At 42.1% G+C, this 14,209-nt stretch overlaps 1 protein-coding gene across 1 annotated transcript in view; it reads right to left on the bottom strand.

Annotated features, from left to right (window-relative positions):
• LOC115083221 (receptor-type tyrosine-protein phosphatase N2-like) overlaps positions 1 to 14,209 on the bottom strand; it is a 322,268-nt gene that overhangs the window by 150,082 nt on the left and 157,977 nt on the right. The window contains exon 7 of the mRNA XM_029587030.1: positions 4,260 to 4,337. Coding sequence (XP_029442890.1) covers positions 4,260 to 4,337 — 78 coding nt within the window. The remainder of the gene's footprint in view (positions 1 to 4,259; positions 4,338 to 14,209) is intronic.

A 14,209-nucleotide genomic window follows, 5' to 3' on the forward strand; every position in this document is an offset into this window, starting at 1 on the left:
TTTGTACAGACAAAAATCGCAAAAAAGGGGTTGTCTAGGGGTATACCTCGGCAGTGCCAAGGGCCACGTGCATAAGACAATATTTTATACAAATTTACATGAATACATTAGGAAATTAATTGGCACAATTTTACACCTGCTAATTATCTAGCGTCACTGATATCAGACTCGTCTGCTGTCTCCTACAGTTTGGGTGGGAGAACTGGGTGAAGGACTAGGTGGGTCTTCATGACCTGGAAAAGGACAGGGTGAACTGGTGGATGCATCGGTATACTGGTGATTTCCATTACATGTGCATGTTTTATAGATCAGGGTTTTACACAAGCAAGTTCTATTTTTTTTTATGCACGTGCAGTTATAAAATAGGTAGTTAAAGTACATTGCATTGCAGGTATTCACGCATAAGCAAACATGCATGTGTATGTTGGGGGTAGACGCACATATTTTATAAACTGTGCGGAACTGATACATGAAGATTATAAAATACTATAGTAGAGGTCTCTTGCTGCCAGCAATAAAATATAAGGTATCATGGGGGGGTGGGGGAGGAGGGAAGGGGGAAGGGGGAAGGGGGGAAGGGAGGGCGCTGCAACATTGTTAATCCTTGCGGGTGGGTGAAAGGGAAGGAAGGTGAGCAGCATGACTTTTGCTTTTAGAAAACACTGGGATGGGGGGAGGGACGGTCCTCTGTAACAAAGGATTCGGGGGGTGAGGAGAGCACAGCCCATCAGGGCCTTTATAAGATATTTTGGGGGGGAGAGAGGCCCATTATTTCTTTGGTTCTTTTTCTTTAATGGATAACTAAAAACCTACACAGCTGTTTTTCAAATATAGGGGGTCATTTTCCAAGCAGATCACACGAGAAAAGTCCCTTATCGCGTGCGATACCAAGATAGAGGCGGAGTCGGGGCAGCAAAGGTGCTGACTCTGCGAAGACTTCGCCGACAGCGAAAGGTACGCGTCTTTTTCGCTGCCAGTTTCACGCTGCGGAGGTGCGATCGCTGCCGGCTATCGCAGGCCCCCCATTACTGCAGGATTCAAAGAGCCTGGCGGTATTAGTAAATCCAGCCCATAGCCAGTGAAGTTTTTTATTATCCGGCTACATGTGGCCAGATAACTTTAAGCTTGTAGATTCCTCGGGATATTTATCCCGCTGAATATATGGGACAAGTTATCCGGCTAAAGTTAGAAGATAGCCAGATAACTTGTCCACTAAATGGCCGATTGAATACTGGCCTCTAGATTATTGTTCTACTTGCAAATAAAGTTTCAGAAAATAAGAGAACTGAAGACTATTACGGATGATTTATAAACTTCTGCACACAAATAAGGATGCGAGCCATAAGATCGGTTTTGTGCAGTGCCGTGCTTGTTCAGTTTTCTGCCATCTGTCCAGACATTAAGCTATCTTCCCTAGTCATCTCTCTCCCTTACCTGTACTGCTGTCTTTTATATGTCTCCGGTGTGCTTGTCTTTTGTATCAGCAGTTACGCGGTCACCGTTCTAACGGGCAGAATTTAGGATTGCACGCAGAGATACGACTGTGGCAGACGATGTCTAGAGGGTTCCGGCGGGGCGTGGAGAAGGATGACCTGGGATGCAGATTGATGAGTGGGCCGGGAAGGAATCTCCCTTTGCAGATCCGTTGGGGGTCTGTTGAGGTATATTGGGTCTGGTGGTCATTTGTTTTGTTGTTTCATGCTTTGTTTGTAAATTCTGGTACCTGTGCACAGCTGGGCAGTCCAATTTGGCTGGGGAGGTCAAGACTGATAAATAAATAAAATAAAGGAAATGGATGCCTGGAATTGCTGCTGGCAGAGGTGACAGCAATTGCAGCAGTGACAGAACTCAAGCACACTGGAGACAGATACAAAAGACAGTAGTATAGGTAAGGGAGAGAGATGACTAGAGAAGATAGGTTAATGTCTAAAGTGATGGACAGATGGCAGAAAATGGGAAGACTAGGTGGGTCAAATCTTTCCAATTTGTGGACAGCCATTGTGTAACTATTGTTTTTTGGGCTGACTGAAGTTATCATTAACAATAATGAAGTGTTGAGTTTTTTTCCACGAGGACTGAACAGTAAGAGCTTGGCTGACGCACATCTCCCAATGCATGGAGAGATACAAGTCAGAAATATCGGACGGACCAATCGCACTGGCAGATTCAGCTTATTCCAGTTGGTATCTCCGCTCTGTACAAGAGATACACACAGCAGCCTGGCGGGTGCGAAGCAGGTCATCAGCGACTGCTCTGACACATTCTGCATAATACTTCAAAAACAAATGCCTGCAGAAGAGTTCAAAATTTGCAGAGCTTTGAATTTTACGTAAAAATATAAACTTCTGGATTCCAAAAAAAGATAAAACCACCAATATCTATGTATCCTGCTTTAGATATTTTCCCAGTACAAATCCAATCCAGACACAAATGTTTGGACGTACAGGGTGTTTTATGCGAGCAAGAAACCCTGACAGGAAAATCAGATGCCTCAAGGAACTTGAGGTACCCAAACATTTCTGGTTTAATCAAGTCCTATATGAATAACAAAGACTTGTGAAGCTCAGATGCTCCTTTCCCACAGGCTCTATTTGCTTCTTGTAAAAGCTGTGAACTAGAACAATTTGCCTTTTAATAACCATTGTCAAATTCATGGCTACATGTATCATTCTTTCTGTATGATCCCTTCCCCTACTCCCTCCATTTTCCTATGAATCCAAAAGATGAATGGGCTCAGGGAAAAGCTATCCCTTAAAATAAAAATAACTTACATTTTTGTGGAGCTTTTCTACACTGCATTGTACTACCACTAGCAGCCTGTGGGGGGAGCTGTGGGGCAGTGAGCACTGAACGATTCTGGGCCCCTCTCTCACTGACTTGTGAGACCTGGAGGAACTCACTTTCTTTCCCCTGAGGCTTAGTTAGACCAGTTGCTCTTCAGTAATTGCAATAAGATGTTAAATTTCAAACCGGTGCGGGGCACACATGTGGGGTGAGTGCGTAGGCTCTCGCCCAGGGATGCAGCTGTTATGCAGCATGCTATAAAATAGCCTGGCCACATGCACATGTGCGCCAAATTTTAAGTCGGCATGTGCATGGGCACGCAAATCCGCTTCTACCACATAAATCGTGGAATTTTAAAAGGGGCATGCGCCAATGCTATTCCAAGTTTTACCAGTTCATCTCTAGTTTGCCCATTTAAGAGGTAGGTCCTCCAAACTCCTCTAGTTTAATAGCTTTCACTCCTCACAGTTAGCCCCGACCCTTAAAAGCCCGCAGATCTGCCTAGTTTTTTTATTTTATAACTTACATGCCATCCATAGCAGAAGTAAACTTACGAGTCGGGAGACTCGGCACGCGCTGGAACATGTAAGAAATTTACGCACACATCCTTAGGTTCATGTCCCGAAGCACCCAGGCCCCGCCCACACCCCACCCTGTAGCATTTACGCGTGTATTTGGGTGGCTTTCAAAATCTGCTTGATGCGCGCGAGCCCGAGTTATTCGCGCGTCCCCTGATTGATGCATGCACCGGACTTTATCTCAGGTAGTTGCATTATGTGTTTCTTTCATACTTAATCTTTATTATTATTATTATTCTGATGAAATCTACATTATAACAACCATTAACAAATTAACACATTTTGTGTTCACGTGCATTTATCTACATCATGTTGCAACTGTAAAGTGAAGTACAAAGCTGCAAAGTGGGTTGGGATCCCCTTTGGCTGGATGTACACATCCAGATTATTACTGTTTGCTTATTATCACTCTGGAACTCCTTCCCAACCGAACTTAGAACACAGCAAAATTTAGAAACCTTTAAAAAAGAACTAAAAACTCGGATGTTTATCAAAGCCTACCAAAACAGCCAATGACTCTGCTATTACTTCCCCCCCTACCCGCCCTATGTAAACATGTGGAACCAATGCAAGCACAAGTATATAAAACTCGATAAATAACTAAGAATAGTAGGACTGGCCCATAATGCAAATCACTCCATACTGTGCTAGGCCCTATTTTGCTAGCAGGGGCAAAAGGCAGCACAAGGATCTGTTAAAACACTTTATAAATCAGCTCTTGTAAAAATGGTCTCTGGTCCCATTTTTCTTTTTTCTCTTAATGGGTAACACATACTCACATGAGAAAAAAAAAAAGATGTTTTTAAAACACCTTCAAAAATTCTGATTATGCAGTATGCACTATCCAACTCATCACATATTTTCTATTTCAAAGAGTAATGCAAAAAATAAAATTACCTGCCAGAAGTCTGAGACAGTAGCAGGAAGTGGGCCTTGGGTAGCAATATATGCAGGATTTCTAGGATCATGATCCATCTGGGAAAAGAAAAATAAAGAGAGGTTGTAAGTTAGCAAAATCAAAGGAAAGGTCCAAGAAGAAAACAGAGAATCACAGAAAGAAAGCATTCCTTACCCAGAAAATATAAACAAGGGGCTACATTTTCAAATCTTTAATCACTAACAATGCCGGTGAAATAGGGGCTATGCAGGTAGAAATGCTGTATTTTCAGCTGGCTAAGAGGATGCAACACTTTCACAACATGCATACTTTAATCTGCAATAAAAAGAGATATTCCCAGGGGGGAATTAAGTTGGCTGTGGGAGAAAACTATACAAATACATGGGAAGGGCAATTTTGAAAGCCATTCACTTAGATAAAAGGCGTTTCCCCCACGTTATAAAGTGATCTGAAAATTGCCCAGCCTCAGTGCCACTGATAGAGAATGCTTCGTTCCAAATCATATGCGCTTTTAGCCCTGTGAAGAAGGGGCGTGCAGCTGGGGGACGGGGGAGGAAAATAATGCCCATAGATTGCAATTTCTAATCTATGAATGTTGTTTTTAGTGAAAAAAGTACCCATAGAAAAAAGCAGGTGCAAATGTTTGCGGCTAAACTGCCCCATGGCAAGATTCCAAGTGAAAAGACACATACTTTCACTTTGAAAGCAGGTGAATACTCTGCAGATTAAAAGGTCCAATTGCACTTTGTCTCAGTGTGGACAGTTAGAAAATTGCCCCCTTAATTTAAAAAAATATAAATATATATATATATGTATATATATATATATATATGTGTATAGATAGATAGATATATAGATAGATAGATAGATATATATATAGAGAGAGAGAGAGAGATCTATCTATCTATCTATATAATTTTTTTTTAATTTTATTTTTTTAAATTAAGGGGGCAATTTTCAAACTGTCCACACTGAGACAAAGTGCAATTGGACCTTTTAATCTGCAGAGTATTCACCTGCTTTCAAAGTGAAAGTATGTACACACACACACACACAGCCCATTCATTTGATGTAAGCATCCATTGGAGACCACGCAAAGTACTTTTTATCCACATAATCATCTGATCTTCAAACACAAATTGTGCAGGTAGTTAGCATTTGGAAATCAATTTGGTTTCTGTGGGTCAAAAAATGCATGTGAACTTTTATCACCTTAGGCAGCTTATTGAAAATTTACCCCATGATGTTTTCACACATCGTTAATGGAAGAGGATGAATACTCATCACATGATTTCTTGCTACAGATGATAACCAAGTAGTCACCACCATAAAACTGGTTGAAGCAATATATATTTGACATAAAAGTGTACTTATTAATATCAATCTGTCACACAGCTTTTTTCCAAGTTAGTGCTCTACACCCAGCATTCATATCCTTCCCTATAGTTAATCTAAAGTATAGAACGTCAAATTAGGGGCAGGAAACCAAACCATATATAATCATCATTCAGTTTCACAGTTACTTAGGTCTCTGATTTGGTTGCATAGGATATTAACCATGGAGTCATCTAGCTGGCTTGGAGGTTTTGTTCCTCTAAAGAATGAATTTAAATGGCATAAATGTCAGAGTACCACTGCGAATGATGATTAGTGCTCGTAGAGCTATGCGGTGTAAGGTGATTTACAAGTAGTTGACTGATAGAAATATTTATAACAGCCTGCATAAGTCCATTATGAAAATTAGTGGGACAAGCACCTTGGTGTGGAGTAGGCATTCACATTTATATCTACTAGAGAACAAGTGTAAATGTCTAGAGGGTAGATTTTTCAAAAATACGCGCGCGCCTCCATGTGCGCGCATATGGACGCACGATTTTATAACATGCGTGCGCCGGCGTGTACAAGTTACAAAATTGGCGGGATGCGTGCATATGCACGCTGGATTTTGTAATCTGCGCGCGCAAGGGGGGGGAGGGGTAGATTTTAGCTAGGTTCATGCGGCGACGCATCAGAGCTTTCCCCGGTTCCCTCCCAGTCCACTCCAATTAAGGAGCGGACTGGGAGTGAACTTCCCTACCCCCTACCCTAGCCTCCTTTCCCCTTCCCCTCTCCTCCCCACCCCCTAAACCTAATCTCCCGTACCTTTTTTTTTGTTGTTTAAGTTGCTGCTCCTCCGTAGCAGAAGCACCTTGTGCGCACCAGCACAGCGGCAAATGGCCGCTGTACCGGTGCCGCCAGCCCTGCCCCCTAGACCGCCCCCCTCTTCCCCCTGGACCACCCCCTTTTCAGGCCCCAGCACTTAATTGTGTACTGGGGTTTATGCGGGTGGCTGGGCCCGTTTGAAAATTGTCCGGCGTGCATAAGGCCCGGCCACGCACGTACACCCCGGGATTTACGCGCACCGGGGTTTAAAAATTTACCCTTATGCGAACATTTATGCATGCACTTTAAAAAAAACAAACCCGAGAATACACATGTAAATGATTTTCCTGACCCAACTCCACCCCCAGGAACACCTCTTTGCCTTACACTTAAAAATACATGTGAAATCACTTCTGTCTATGCTTTCACACATACAACCCGGGGTAATTTTCAAAAAGCCCTTTTATGCGCATAAAGATGGTAACTTTGAAACAACTGAGCGGGTGCACATGCTCGTGCATATGCCAGCTCACGCAATATTATAACATACGCGTGTATATGCACACATGGCATAAATTAAGCTGTAAGCATGTAAATGCACGCACAATTTTATATGGATGTACACATGTGCTTGCAAATGCCGCCACTACTGCCTAAGTGGGGGGATTTTAGTAGACATGAGCGCCAACGTAATTATCAGTTTCTCCAGGTCATTCCCAGTTTGCCCAGGTAAAGGATAAGACGTCCTAAACCTCCTAGTTAATTAGACTCCTTTTTACCCTGTTAGCCCCTATCCTTAAAACTCCGCTGACTAGCCTATTTTTTTTGTTCCTGGACTTACACACCAGGGGCAGGGGACCCCAGCGCACATGTGCGCATAAATACTTGCGCATAGATTTCATTGAGAAATCTAGGAATGCCAAGCCCAGCCCATACCCTGCCCTTTCTTGCAAAAAATGTTTGGTGTGCGCACCGATGGATATGCGTGTATTCGCACACTTTTTAAAATCCATGCGGCGTGCGCTGGCCTGCCTTCTGCGCGTATCTCCCAGCTTTGGCACGCATTGGGGCTTTTAAATTTCACTCCAAAGGCTTTTGAAAATTATCTCTTATCCCTCCCTGCTGCATAAAAGTGCATGCATAACCCATTTCTGTACATACTTTAATGAAAACCTCAGAGAGGTGGTGCAGGGAGAGGAGTTAGAACTTAACTTGATTTTAACAAGTGGGGGGGATAACTTTCAAATTACTCATGATGGCATATATTTGCATATATGTATACTTGTGCACAAATATATGCAATGCATTGAAACCACATATATCAATGACATTGAACATGTGTACCTTTCCTACCTATCTTTAAAATATACGTGCATATATTTTAAGCTTCCAAGTAAACTAGGACTAACTCGCGCAAGATGGACAATTTTAGAACATGCGCGTGTTGAAGAAATTAACCAATTTACCAAGTCCTTTCCCAGTCCTTCTCCAGGTCCATCAAGAACTTCTGGTTATTTAGCCTAAACTCCTCCCAGCTGGCCAAGAACTCCCAACCAGTCAGTACTATACGGTAAACACTTTTAATGTCACTTATGCTAGATTATTAGCAGATGTAAAAATATGCAAGTACATTGAAAAATATACTCATGTAAGTGTCTTCTTAAATAGCAACTTTCACGTGTAAGTATTGGCCCAGCCCCAGAAACCTCTAGACCGGCCTTTATTTTACATGCATATGTGCGCACATGAAAGTGAAAATCAGTGCATATTTTCTACTTTTATAAAATATGGAGTACATGAATGGAAGCTACTTGCATGTGTAAATTTTTTAAAATTCCCCTTTATGGGTCTCTAGTAAGAAGACTGTACCATCAGCATGGGTAGAGAAGAAGTATCTCTAATGATATACAACTCCCCCACATGGTCTGCTGTATTGGTAATGTCCTGGTCCTATAAAAACCAGAGGCACCATCTTAGGGTGTGAATGTTTAAGTGGACCTTTTAGGAAGCAGGATAGTGCTATTCCTGCTCCTGTTTTTGTTCCTCTTATTTAATGAGAGAAGACCTTTAAGCCTTATAGTTTAAGGTCAGAGTTAGAAGGTAGAAAGGTCGAAAGTGGGCCTTTTTCCAACTTAAGAAATATTATTTCTTCTGCTTTGGAATTATTTTGAAGGAAGCTTTGTCCACCCTGCCTCCTTTACATTTGTATGGTTTTTAATTTTGTTTGGCTACCTAAATTTCCTCTGGCCAAAGGAATTTAGTTACCATCATCAGGAGAGGAGTTTTCCAGAGGAATCTCTCACATACAGGCCAATACAGTACAGTGCACTCCGACGGTGCTCACTGTTAACCTGCCATTGGATGCACATTTTCCCTTACTTCTTATTCAGTAAGGGGCGGAAAACGTGCGTCCAACCCGCCGAACCTAATAGCGCCCTCAACATGCAAATGCATGTTAATGGCCCTATTAGGTATGCGTGCGCGATTCAGAAAGTAAAATGTGCAGCCAAGCCACACATTTTACTTTCAGAAATTAGCGCCTACCCTATGGTAGGCGCTAATTTCTTCCGGCACTGGGAAAGTGCACAGAAAAGCAGTAAAAACTGCTTTTCTGTGCAACCTCCGACTTAATATCATGTCGATATTAAGTCTGAGGTCCCGAAGAGTAAAAAAAGTTTAAAAAATAAAAAAAATAAAAATTTGAAGTCGGCCGGTGGCTGTCGGGTCGAAAACCGGACGCTCAATTTTGCCGGTGTCCGGTTTCCGAGCCCGTGGCTATCAGCGGGCTCGAGAACCGACGCCGGCAAAATTGAGCGTCAGCTGTCAAACCCGCTGACAGCCGCCGCTCCTGTCAAAAAGGAGGCGCTAGGGACGCGCTTTTACTCCCGCGGACTTTACTGAATCGGCCTGATAGAGAATTCTATGTGACCTTACAGAAATCCAGCAAAGGAATAGATCCTCATTCATTCCAGGGAGGAGGAGAGAACAGGGAAAAAAAAAGAAAAATGTGGCAGCCATCCAGTGTTAGCCTCTACAATATAATCTGGAAGAAAGCTGGATAAGATGTACAAAGCCTATTCATGACCTCTGAATCAAGGTATGAGAAATGGGCCTATGAATTATGCCAGCTAGTCTATTCAAACGTCATGTTCACCATTTTGGGAGGAAGTCCAAAACTGCCCCTGAAATTTTGAGGGGATGAGGAAAGGAAAGTTCACGTCAAACCATCTTTACAGAGTCACGGATTTATTGGCAGAGGATTATGTAATGGACTGTATTTAACAAGGAATGTAAACAGCTATTTGTTTCAATTTAAAATCAGTCATCAGTAAAGATATGCGGGAACCATCTTCATCGTTCAGCGTGGTTTTTACAGTTAATATTAAAGTTTGTAGTAACAATGTTCAGGGCCTTGGAAAAAAAAAAATGTATCCCCTACCCTCAACAGGGAATGCTGAAAAGCAGGGGGTTTATCGAAGTTATAGGAAGAATAAACATAGTAAGCCCGTGAAACTGAAGTGTGTCCTAGGACTTACAAACGTAGATAAATTAAGCCGCATAAGTTATATCCTCTGAAGAGGAGATGTAATTTTACTCCAGTTAATCTACGAGTGTACTTTCATAAGTTTGCTTTGAAGATGCTGGTTTAAGGTCCGCACGTACACCTTACACGGAGATTTTACTCTACCCGCACAGTTATAAAATTACCCTCAAATATATTCCACAGGTTTCCCTGTATGTCATGTTCAAAATTACCACCACACCCTTAGCATCTGCTTTTGTTTTCACCATCTACTGAAAAGCTATATGTGACCAAACGGAAGAAGTCAGTGAGAGCACTGAGAGAAGAAGTTCACCTTGCTGGTGGCTGAAGAGAATTGGTAAGTACCGCTTGGGGAAATTTTAGAACTTAAAAATTTTTGGGGAGAAGTAAACTATTGGGGTATATTCTTTAGTGTGTTTGAGTGACTGTATTAAATAGCTAGTCAGAAGGCAGGCAAAAAAAAGCCTGGAGTTTGTGTATTTGTATTAAATAGCTAGTGAGAAGATAAAGAAATAAATATTGGTTTTTACCTATTTATTTATTGACTGGGTAAGTGTAACATCAGGACATGCTAGAGAAATAAAGTTCCTGGATGGAATAAATGACAGTTTTATGGAGCAATTGGTTGAGGAACCGATGAGAGAGGGAGCAATTTTAAATCTAATTCTCAGTAGAATGCAGGATTTGGTGAGAGAACATAAGACCATAAGAAAATGCCATACTGGGTCAGACCAAGGGTCCATCAAGCCCAGCATCCTGTTTCCAACAGTGGCCAATCCAGGCCATAAGAACCTGGCAAGTACCCAAAAACTAAGGGGTAGATTTTATAATTTTGCGTGAGCACGTACTTTTGTTCGCGCACCAGGCACGAACAAAAGTACGCTGGATTTTATAAAATATGCGCGTAGCCGCGTGTATCTTATAAAATCCGGGGTTGGCGCGCTCAAGGGGGGAACTTTCGGAGGGAACTTTCTTTCCATCCCCCCGCACCTTCCCCTCCCTTCCCCTACCTAACCCACCTCCCAGCCCTATGTAAAACCCCCCCCTACCTTTTGTTGGCAGATTTACGCCTGCTGAAAGCAGACGTAAATCTGCGCACGTCAGCGGGCTGCCGGCGCGCCATCACCCGACCCGGGGGCTGGTCCGGAGGCCTCGACCACGCCCCCGGGCCCGCCCCCGAAACGCCACGTCACTCGCGACCTACCCCCAAAACGCCACGTCACTCGCGGCACGCCCCCCGACACGCCCCTCCATGCAAGCCCCGGGACTTAGGCTCGGCGCGCGCAGGGGGGGGTTTGGGGTAGGTTTTCGGGGGGTACGCGCGTATCATACGTGCGTACCCTTTTGAAAATCTACCCCTAAGTCTATTCCATGTTACCATTGCTAATGGCAGTGGCTATTCTCTAAGTGAATTTAATAGCAGGTAATGGACTTCTCCTCCAAGAACTTATCCAATCCTTTTTTAAACACAGCTATACTAACTGCACTAACCACATCCTCTGGCAACAAATTCCAGAGTTTAATTGTGAATTGAGTAAAAAAGAACTTTCTCCGATTAGTTTTAAATGTGCCGCATGCTAACTTCATGGAGTGCCCCCTAGTCTTTCTACTATCCGAAAGAGTAAATAACCGATTCACATCTACCCGTTCTAGACCTCTCATGATTTTAAACATCTCTATCATATTGCCCCTCAGTCATCTCTTCTCCAAGCGGTAATGGTGGTGGGGTCGCTTGGCAGTAGTGATCATAATATGATCAAATAAGAATTCATGACTGGAAGGGGCCCAGTAAGTAAATCTATGGCTGTAACACTAAACTTTCAAAAGGGAAACTTTGACAAAATAGGAAAAATAGTTAAACAAAAACTGAAAGGTGCAGCTACAAAGGTTAAGCATATGTAACAGCTGTGGTCATTGCTAAAAAATACCATCTTAGAAGCACAGTCCAGATGTATTATATGCATTAAGAAAGGTGGAAAGACGGCCAAATGATTGCCAGCATGGTTAAAAAGTGAGGTGAAAGGCTATTTTAGCCAAAAGAACTTCATTCAAAAATTGGAAGAAGGATTCATCAGAAGAAAACAGGAGAAAGCATAAGCATTGGCAAGTTAAATGTAAGACATTGAAAAGACAGGCTAAGAAATAATTTGAAAATAAGTTGGCCATAGAGGCAAAATCTCACAAAATTATTTTTAAATATAGCCCATGTACAAAGCCTGCAAGGGAGTTGGTTGGATTGTTAGATGTTCGAGAGGTTAAAGGGGCATTTAAGGAGGATAAGGCCATTGTGGAAAGATTAAACAAATTTTTGCTTCGTTGTTTACTGAAGAGGATGTGGAGTGGGGGGGGGGTGTGCCCATTCCGGAAACAGTTTTCAAGGGTGAAGATTCAGATGAAATGAAGCAAATCACAGTGAACCTGGAAGATGTGGTAGGCCTGATTGACAAACTGAAGAATAGTAAATCACCTGGACCGGATGGTATACATCCCAGGGTTCTGAAAGAACTGAAAAATGAAATTTCAGACCTGTTACAATAATTTTTAACCTATCATTAAAATCATCCATTGTACCTGAAGACTGGAAGGTGGCCAATGTAACCCCAATATTTAAAAAGGGCTCCAGGGATGATTTGGGAAACTGTAGACTGGTGAGCCTGATTTCAGTGCTGGGAAAAATAGTGGAAACTGTTGTAAAGAATAAAATCACAAAACATTTAGATAGACATGGTTTAATGGGACACAACCAGCATGGATTTACCCAAGGCAAGTCTTGCCTCACAAATCTCCTATATTTTTTTGAAGGCATGAATAAACATGTGGAAAAAGATGAAAAGGTAGATGTGGTATATTTGGATTTTCAGAAAGCATTCGACAAAGTCCCTCATGAGTGGCTTCTAAGAAAACTAAAAAGTCACGGTTAAAAGATAGAAAATAGAAAGTAGGATTAAATGGTCTGTTTTTCACAGTGGAAAAAGGTAATCAGTGGAGTGCCTCAAAGATCTGTACTTGAACAAGTGCTTTTTACATTCCTTAGTTTATTTATTTGTTTTATTTTATTTATTTATTTAAGGTTTTTATATACCGGCATTCATGATAAAATCACATCATGCTGGTTTACATTAAAACAGTGGTGCACAGAAAGAAAAAACAAACTAACTGTAGTGCGGAAGAAAGCAGTTACAAAAAACAGGGATGCTTAAACTGGGAGAGGAAGGAAAAAGAAAAGGTTAATAGCATTTTAAATATTTACAACGAACAGTTAAATGAGCTGGCTGTGTTATAGAACTTGAAGTTGAAGGACATAAGCTGGAGTCCGGGAAAGCTTGTTTGAAGAGCCAAGTCTTAAGTCTCTTCCTGAAGGTTGGGAGGCAGGGTTCCTGTCTTAGGTCTGGGGGGATGGAATTCCATAAAGGGGGACCGGCGGTAGAGAGGGCCCGATCTCTCAAGGTAATATGTCTAGTGGCTTTGGTTGGAGGAACCTGGAGTGAACCTCTATATGCGTCTCTGGTAGGTCTTAAAGAATTGTGTAAGAGGAGAGGAATTTGCAGGTCGATAGAAGTATGTTGATGAATGATTTTGTAGATAACGGAGATGGATTTGTAGAGAATTCTGAAGTGCACTGGCAGCCAATGAAGGCTTTTTAGGATAGGGGAGATGTGATCTCTTCTTCTGGTGTTTGTTAATATTCGTGCTGCCGCATTTTGTACCATCTGAAGCGGTTTGGTATAGGAGGAAGGGAGACCTAGTAGGATAGAATTGCAATAGTCTAACTTTGAGAAAACTAATGCCTGAAGGATTGTTCTAAAGTCCTGCAAGTGAAAGAGAGGTCTTAGCCTTTTCAAGACTTGGAGTTTGTGAAAACAGTCTTTGGTAGTTTTGTTGATAGAAGCTTTCAAATTCATCCGATTGTCAATTAAAACTCCAAGGTCTCTCAGTTGCGTGGATTGTGGGATGCCAGGGTGAGTGGAAATGATGTTACTGTTCTCAGGAGAGATGAGCAGGAGTTCGGTTTTGGAGGAATTTAATACTAAGTTTAGACTAGTGAGGAGGAGTTTGATTTGTTGGTGGCAGTTTTCCCAGTGATCTAGTGTTTTCAAGTATGTGTCTTTAACAGGGATTATTATCTGAATATCGTCCGCATATAGAAAATGTTTTAGATTGAGGCTGGAGAGGAGCTGGCATAGCGGTAAGAGATAGATGTTAAAGAGCGTAGGGGACAGAGAGGAACCCTGTGGGACTCCTACGGTTGAATTGTAACATGAT

The sequence above is a fragment of the Rhinatrema bivittatum genome, chromosome 2 (assembly GCF_901001135.1).
Source record: "Rhinatrema bivittatum chromosome 2, aRhiBiv1.1, whole genome shotgun sequence".
Taxonomy (NCBI): Eukaryota; Metazoa; Chordata; class Amphibia; order Gymnophiona; family Rhinatrematidae; genus Rhinatrema; species Rhinatrema bivittatum.